The 8,986-nt window shown below is 46.2% G+C and overlaps 1 protein-coding gene across 1 annotated transcript in view; it reads right to left on the bottom strand.

The window, feature by feature from the left end:
• Nucleotides 1-203: 203 nt before the first annotated feature.
• Nucleotides 204-8,986, bottom strand: part of LOC311514002 (uncharacterized protein) — a 35,288-nt gene continuing 26,505 nt past the window's right edge. The window contains exons 4-6 of the mRNA XM_084616258.1: nt 6,971-7,084; nt 1,590-6,563; nt 204-886 (exon numbers count right to left, since the gene is read on the bottom strand). Coding sequence (XP_084472384.1) covers nt 5,488-6,563; nt 6,971-7,084 — 1,190 coding nt within the window. The 3' untranslated portion in view covers nt 204-886; nt 1,590-5,487. The remainder of the gene's footprint in view (nt 887-1,589; nt 6,564-6,970; nt 7,085-8,986) is intronic.

The following is an 8,986-nucleotide window of genomic DNA, read 5'->3' as shown; positions in this document are numbered from 1 at the left end:
TAAGTGTGTTATGCAAATAAAAACACCTTTTTTTGGCTACAAAAAAAAAAACACTCTCCTGCTTGCTGCCCTCTGGCCATGTTGTATCACAGCTTGTGATGTTAGGAGGTGATTGGTGCAGATGATGCACTATGAAGACTTAAGAAAACTGCTTGTTGCTTTGCAGGGCTCTGTTTGCTTTCAATTAATGGAATATAGATTGCTTTCAAACCAAAACTATTCTTTTATTAAAAAGCAACCACCAGAGGAGAGAGACAAACAAACAAAAAAGAAAAATGAATCAGCACTGTGGGGGATGGGGGAAGGGACGGTCCCATAAGGAGGTGAGGTCCCGGGATGGTTAAAGATTTGTGTATGTCCAGGTATTATATGCAACGTTATCCTTTGGAGTACAGTGCAGCGGGTACTGTACTTCAGCACGAATAAACTGCAGAGGGACAGGTGTGGAGTGCAGTGGGTAATGGGAGTCCACAGGGCTGGACTGTGATGGGGCAGGGGTGGAATGCAGCAGGTACAGACTGGAGGCAGGAGGTTGAGAAGAGTGTGTTGACGGTGTCAGGGAGGCGCAAGGGAAAGAGTTTTGCGATAGTGTCTGCAAGGGAGGGTGGGCATGGACCTGCTTGGTTGGCAGTGCGAGTAGCGCCTGGACTGTGTCCGCTTGGCACTCCATAACGTTTAAGAGCCCATACGTGGCTTTGTTCTGGCGCACCTCATTCTCCTTTCAGTCCCTCTTCTCGCTGTCCCGACACTCCTTCAATTCTTGTCTTTTGGCCATGGAGTGCATCATGATATCATGCAGAAAATTCTCTTTAGTTCTTCATGGCCACTTTCTAATTCTGAACAGCCGTCAATAACAAAGAGGGAGACTGGGCTCTCAAGGTCATATCTGAAAGTAAAAATGCAACATTTTACACAAGCAGTATTGTTTGCAACACACAGACCACTGATGCAGTGATTTAAAATACAACCACTATTCACATACCTATCACTAACTGGCTGTCCCCAGCCAAGCACACATGAGCCCCATGACCGCCAAAATGGTAACAGCGGGGGTAGGGGAAATCACTGTCCAGGACGGTACTATACAGCGGACACGTGGCTCTTGGGGAGAGACAGCACTGTAGGCAGGGGGCCTTATAATCATTTGTGTGCCCACATTTTCCCACAGGCTGTTTCCATTACGGAAGATATCTTGCTCCTGAGGGTGAGCAGGGAATCAAAGGATGGTCTTCTCCAAGACTGTGGTGTCCGCCCTGGCCCTTACGTGGCTCACCTGTGTGCAGCAATGGTCTCTGCCCCTCCTCCCCCCGGTGACTCCAGAGTGGCACAGGAAAATTACCCTTAATGGGGCAAGAAACAAAGCAACTCTGCCAAAGATCCTGCAGCAGCGGATTGCCCAGTATCATGAGAGTTTCATGGAGATCTCTGAGGCAGATTCCCATGAAGTGAGGGAGTCAATCATCACCCTGTTCCGCCACTCAGACTAGGCACGTGGTGGTATGCACATCATACAGACACAAGCCTGCTTTCTGCAACCCTCCTATCCCCAACAACTCGCTTCAGTGATTACCCAGATCAAAGCCACTTACCAAAGGCCTCCTCTCCTGTTTGTGCTTCACCAACTCTGACTGCTGTGACTGGCTAGCCTCCTCCGGGGTAGAGAAGAACTCCGGGCTCCATGCATCTTTGACCTCCGAGTTGTCCTCTGCCTCTGGGTCCTCCTCCACATCCTCGTCCAAGATTTCCTCCTCCTGGCTCAGTCCACTCTCGACTGGCATATGAGCCACTGAAGTATCCACAGCAGCCTTCACAGTGGAGGTGGGATCACCAGTGAGTATCGCTCCCAGCTCTTTGTAGAAGTGAGAGCTTGTGGGTGCAGCACTGGAGTGGCAGTTTGCTTCCTCTGCCTTGTGGTGGGTGTTCCGCAGCTCCTTCACTTTGACCCCGCACTGCAGTGTGTCCTGGTCATGGCCCTTTTCTCTCATACATCGTGAAATCTGTCTGTAGGTATCATAATTTCCACATCTGGAGCACAGCTGGGAGTGGAAAACCTCCTCTCCCCAAATGCTATGAGGTTCAGCAGGTTGGCATTGCTCCAAGGGGAGGGATCACCTGGTGCGTGGAGCAGGCATGGTCACCTGGAAAGATGCGCTGAGACCACTGCATGCATCACCGAGCGAACAGGAAGGGGACTTTCAAAATTCCCAAGGAATTTAAGGGTGGGGTTCGTGGTCGGTCACCTGAGGGCAGTGCAGTAGAGTTCAAACTGATGACCAGAGAGACGAGAACAGGGATTGTGGGGCACCTCCCGGAGGCCAATCACAAGCCCTGTAATCCACCAGAGTGTCTACACCGGCCCCGCGGTGCTGTACCCCCGGTGCAGAGAGCTGTACAACACTTGTTGAGGTGGGTTTTTTACAGTGCTATAGCTGCGCAGTTTCTGCGCACTAAGTGGCTTGGCCGTGCGTACACCTCAGACGTTACACCACAGAAAGCTGCTTTCCTGTGCAGAAGCTTGCCAGTGTAGACAAGGCTGTAGATGGTTTACATAAAAATGAAAGACTGGTAATACAGGGTCAGACCAATGGTCCATCTCGCCCAGCGTGCTGCCTGAGAATGACCAGTGACAGATGTGTCAGAGGGAATGAAAATAACAGGTTTGTTGACCTGCTCACCCTTACCTTTAACTTCATTGTTGTCAATTCCTACTTATCCTATCTTACCACACCTCCCCCGAGGTCTCTGGGAAAATCAGGAGTGAACCACTCCTTTGATACAGACATGTTCCAATCCAGCTGAATTGAGGCAGACTTTGGGCTAATGTCAGTTTGGAAAAGGCCCACTTAACCCAGCAGGCTTCTCATAGTATCTGTTGCTGTGAACTCCATGTCGTGTGGGTGTGTGAACCCCAAAGACATCAAACATGAAGAAACACAAGGCCAGTTCTGAGGAGGTTTTCAGAGCCAGGCCTGGGGGTTAAATAGGTGTGATCAAAAGGAAAAGGGGCCTCAGCACGTATAAAAATGACTGATTGCAAAAACAAAACAAAAAGTAAATTAAAAAACCAAACCAAACCAAAAAAACAACCCAGAAAAGCTACCATCACACATTCATCACCGTGTTAGATTTTGATATCTCCTGCCTGATGTGACACCTTTAATTTGCGAGAAGGGACCTGGGGAACTCTCTGGCTGTTCTCCTCTCACTGAATAAAAGGTTCACATCTTGTCTCAAATAATTTTCCTCTTAACAGAAGATTTTAAAATTTATCAAAATAAATTCCATTTGAAATACAAATAATTACAGCTATACTGGGTCTCTATTCTCGTACATGCTATTTCTCTCACATATTCCCCCACTCTAATTCCTTTAGAGTGAGGTTTTAATTTCAGGATTAGCCACCATTTCCTATATAGTAGGAGGGGGCAGGGAGAGAACTAGAAGAAAAGCTGAATTATATTGTAACACTGAAAGTTATCACAGAATCAGCCTCTTTCATTACATTAATTAACTTCATGTTTAATTTCATTGTTGCTGGTAACAACTTACTCAAAGATTACAAAATATAAACCTATAGGGCAGTTTTCTCTCGATTCCCATTTCCACCCAGTGAGCTTTGTGTGAAGTCACATTCTATAATAACCTAGGAGCCTTCCATTTCTGTGAGTTCATTTCTCCCTGGGTCTTCTCCCGTAAGTGTGGGTGGAAAGGGGTCTCACACTATGTGGGAAAGTTGCATGATGAGAAAAACCACCTGTGCTCTATTTTCACACTTTCTAATCTTTCAAAGTAGCAGGAGGTGGAGAAATGATACAAATGCATAAGACTCAAGACCAAAACTAAGAGACAAAACCACAGAGTCAGGACTCAGCATCCAAGTATCCTGTGAACTTGGAATCTGATACATTCCCTCATTGGCTACCATCATTTGTCCAGCATGGAAGTGCTTCTTGTCCAACAAGGCAGCCAGATTGGGACCCATAGGCATGGAATGGCTCTGAAGGAATCGGCTGTTTCTCTCTGTGCTTCATCTAACTTTGGATCCAAATGGTAAAAGACAGTTGTTCCCAATTTAATCATGGCATTCTTTAGGAGTGTGATCAATGCCACTTAACTAGGGAGCAGCGTTCTAAAAACAGTTTACCTGGGCCACAGGTCACCACAGCGTCCATCTCTTTGGGTGAAAATCAACCACTTGTACCTGCAATTTCTACCTGAGTTCTTGTCAAATCATTGACCTTACTTGGAGTAATTTTACACTTCTCGGGGGTAGAATTCTTCACCAACCACACAACATATCAGTCGCGATAATGAGGTATAAATCCCCCAAATATGCCCTTTTATTTCTTTCATCTGGTGGCACAGATTTAAAATTAGGGACTAAATTCAGGTGCATTTTAGAATCCCTGTAAGACACTAAACGTCAGGTAGCTATTAAAAATAGGTATCTTTCTGCAGCTCTATCACATTCAACACAGATTCTATTTTCTACACATTTGCAGCATCTCCCAGGGGTGAGCTGAACAGAAACGTCACTTCCATTTTTCCCATCTCTACCTAAAAAGGGATTGTATTTCCCAAATAATAGGCAACATGCACCTGATTAGGAAGGAGATATCTTCAAGAGCCATCTCCTGCAGGGCCTGGGCCAGAACTGCAGTGGGAGCCAAATGTATGAGTATTTTGCCTATTTACATGTCATTTACTAAGGAATCCTCTTTCCAGCCCTTTAGAAAAAATATTGACCTAAGCAATTGAACAATAGAGGATTGGGATGGTGATGGGGAATCCTTCTGACTTACCCTATCTTCTTCTGTTGTTACAGAGGGTGAAATGACATTTTTCCCTATCCCTGCCCTGTTCCTGCTCTTTGTTATAGTTCAATATATTTTAAGTGAGGAAAATGGTAGCAAAAATATCTGCTCTCCAGCACAACCTGAAGTAACATCAGAGCAATTGGGAAAGAAACAATTTGTTCCCAAAGGGGAAACTTGATGACTAACAATTGCTTTGAAATGGGGGAACAGTATAACCGGGATGCTCAGAGTTTGTTTAGACTAGGAAAAGTGATGGAGTTTAGGTAAGGCCAAGGGGAAAGCTAATGTCAACCACTGCACCTGGGCTGTATCTGCTCTACAACTATAACTGTCTTTTTACACCAAGATCACTAACTTGAGCAGCCAATGCCATGTACAGTCCTAGTGGATGTAAGGCACAGGTAGTTTTTTCCTCAGTGTAGCTTGTTGGGATCAAACCATCTCTCTGGAGCTGATGAACATTCCTGGCTGGAGGGGGACACACTCTTATGACTAAAAAAGAAAGGAGTTGATAGAAAAGATCACAGGACTGACCCCAAAGAAGGGTGAGCTGCAAAAGGCAGAAGCAGGCAACTCATCTAGGGGAGCTGAGAGACCATGGTGAAGATGGTGCAAAGATCACTATACATTAGTAAATGTAATACTTTTAAAAACAAATCTTTGGCCAGCCCTAGTCCAGGCATTTCTTACAGTTCTCTCCCATGTGGATTTCCTGATGTCTAATAGGGAATGACCGCTGATTGAAGCTTTTCCCACACGCAGAGCATGTGTAGGGTCTCTCTCCACTGTGGATTCTACGATGTCTGACAAGGTCTGAGCGCTCAATGAAGCTTTTCCCGCACTCAGAGCATGTGTAGGGTCTCTCTCCTGTGTGGATTCTCTGATGTCTGCTCAGGGTAGAGCTCTGTTTGAAGCTTTTCCCGCACTCAGAGCACGTGAAAGGCATCTCTCCTGTGTGGATTCTACGATGTGTGATAAGGTTTGAGCTCTGATTGAAGCTTTTCCCACATTCAGAGCATGTGTAGGGCATCTCTCCTGTGTGGATTCTCCGATGTGTGATAAGGGCAGACCTCCGACTGAAGCATTTCCCACATTCAGAGCACGTGTAGGGTTTCTCTCCTGTGTGGATTCTATGATGTGTAATAAGCTGTGAGTGCCGATTAAAGCTTTTCCCACACTCAGAGCATGTGTAGGGCGTCTCTCCTGTGTGGATTCTCCGATGTGCGATAAGGGCATAGCTCCAACTGAAGCGTTTTCCACACTCACAGCATCCATAAGGTTTCTCACCCGTATGGATTCTCCGATGTATGATAAGGTATGAGCTCCGATTGAAGCGTTTCCCACAATCAGAGCATCCATAAGGTTTCTCACCCGTGTGGATTGTCTGATGTGTGATAAGGTGTGAGCTCCGATTGAAGCGTTTCCCACACTCAGAGCACATGTAGCGTCTCTCTCCTCTGTGGATTCCCTGATGTGTGAAAAAGTCTGAGCTTCCATTGAAGGTTTTCCCACATTCATGACATATGTAGCATGCCTCTTCCAAATTGATTCTCCCGTGTGTAATAAGGTCTGAGTGGCTACTGAAGTTTTCCTCTGGCATCTGCTGAGTCTCACAGGCTTTTGCTGGGAGTGCACAACTCCCGGAATCATTCCCTTTGGATCTTCCTGATAACGTCCCATATGGTTCTACTTGCTCAGCATCTTCCTTCTGGGGATTCTCCTTATTCTCACTCACCATTCCAACAGCTGATGGGAGACAGAGAGAATCCAGACATAGGTCACTCCCTGTGCCTGAGAGAAAGGAAATCTCAGAGACAGGAATGGAAAAAGGGATGAACAAACCAAAATATGTGCGGGAGAGAACAAACCTATCAGGAGCTGATTTTCCCCAAACCCTTCCCCAGAGGAGAGAGGAAGGGATCAGTTTTGGTCTGCATCTCACCAGAACACTCAGGGGAAAGCGAGATCAGGGAGGGACCTGCTGCCAGTTGTCAGTCAGGATAGGTGTGAGGCCATGAGTGACATCTGCCTAATGATTCCACATCTGCAGGGAACAATCCTGAACTTGGAGAGCTCACAAGGTCTTTGTAGGGCATCCCAAATGTTTCCTGTATTCATGGACAGTTTTTGAGTTGCTTTAACCAATTCCTCACCTGTGCAGGCAGCTCTCGGGAGCACTTTTTTCTCAGAGCCGTGGAAGTCTGGGACCCACGGCTCTTCCCCTCGTTCCAGCTGCGAGATCACATCAGGCTTGGAAACTGGAAACCCTGCTCAAGGCAAAGAAAACAAGGAAGATCAGTAGAATTTGTGGGATACTTGTCACAAAGAATATTCCATGATTTTAAGCCCAGCTCATTTTTATGCAGTAACATCTCAAGGCCAACTTCCTTTGCTCAACCTAGGAGAGTTGTTATTATTCTAAATCATATTCATTACCTTAGTGCCTAAGGACCAACTAACACTGGGTCCCCATTGTGCTAGGACAAGTACAAACACAAAACAGTGGATGGCCCATGCCCTGAACAATTTACAATCTAAATAGACAAGACCGACACAAAATGGGGGAAGGGGTACAACCCACTGTGAGAATATAGATATTCTGGGCCTGCCTGTAAAGCGTATACTTTAAGAACTTAGGTGTATTTTTATCACTTAGCTAGTTACAGGGGTATAAAAACAGAGAATCAAAATCTCAGTCTGCCTGTGTATGGACCTTCTCTCACTAGGATAGTCTGAGGCCATGTTCTTAGGCTAAGGAAGTGGTCCCCAACCTTTCTTGTGGGAATACCATATTGCTATTCCCAGAAGACTGTGGCGGGAGCCGGACACCCCGCCGCCGAAATGCCAAGTAGAAGAACCAGACACCAAAATGCCGCCGAGAAGCGGTGGTGGCAGCAAGAAGAACCACCGCCGAAATACCACCGAGAACCAGTGGGGTGTCCTGGGGATGCACAAAAATGCCCCGGCAGGTGCCATGGCGCCCATGGGCACCATGTTGGGGACCACTGGGCTAAGGCCTTTGGCTAAGCAGCAGGGGCAGCCATAAGCCGGGAAGCGAACGATCACATTGTCATATCCCAAACCAGTCACATAAGGTGCTATTGGGTTGTTTGGAAGACAATCCTGTCCAGATAGTGCCCATCACCACCAGACAAAGAAACAGATCTTAAGATGCTTAAAGAAAATTTAGTTTGATATCATCCTGTCTGGCAAGAAAACACTTATCAATGGTCGTCGTACCCTCATTTCTGTATTGTTTTATCTTTATGGCCACCACAATTGTTAATCTGTCTGGTTCTCTAATTGTTTCTGTCTGCTGTATAATTAATTTTGTTAGGTGTAAGTTAATTAGGGTAGTAGGATATAATTGGTTAGAGAATTATGTTACAATATGTGAGGATTGGTTAGTTAAATTTCAGTAAAATGATTGGTTAAGGTATAGCTGAGAATATAACTATATAAACTGGGGTTAAACAGGGTGGAAGGAAAATTGGAATCAGATTTATTAAGGGGGAGAATGGGAACAGGGACACAGGCAAGGCAAGGGAAGGGGGACGTGGGGGAAACACTCTGCGGCATCAGATCTGGGAACGGAACATTGGGGAACAGACTCTATGGGTGTATAGTGATAAGCCCGATTGGTGTGAATGGTTTTGGAATATGCTTAGGTTAGGGACCCCCCACAGCTCTAGATCCCCAAACCTCTCCTCCCTCCCACGCACCCACCCAGCCCACTTCCTGTGTGCCCTTCCTCCCTTTCTTCCCATTACTTTCAGCCGGCACCACCTCCCGGCACCTTGGGAGCTTCTGGTGTTCCCTCCTCGTCTCTCACTACCTCATCCCTCCCTGCTGCTTCTTAGCTCTAACCCTGCACACCCCCTCGCTATTTCCTGGCATCTCAGAATTATCTACTCCCCCTTCTCCTCCCGTCCCACGGCTCTGTTATCCCTTCACCTGTGGGGTCCTGAATGGCAACATTATGAACTCTCCTATCAAAAGAGGAGCTCATCTGATGGTCACACAAGCCATGCATCAGTCATCGACCTATTTACTCAATTTAGAATTCTACAGATGGCATATTTTCTTCTTAAAATGAGGAAAAGGCATGAAAGCTGTAGTTATGAATGTATCCAATAAGGATACATTAAATGCAATTTTTAAATGACTGA

Source organism: Lepidochelys olivacea, assembly GCF_965140295.1.
Source record: "Lepidochelys olivacea isolate rLepOli2 genome assembly, chromosome: 28".
NCBI classification, from domain to species: domain Eukaryota; kingdom Metazoa; phylum Chordata; order Testudines; family Cheloniidae; genus Lepidochelys; species Lepidochelys olivacea.
The sequence above is the reverse complement of the archived record's forward strand: the minus strand, read 5'-3'. Positions and strand labels throughout refer to the sequence as shown.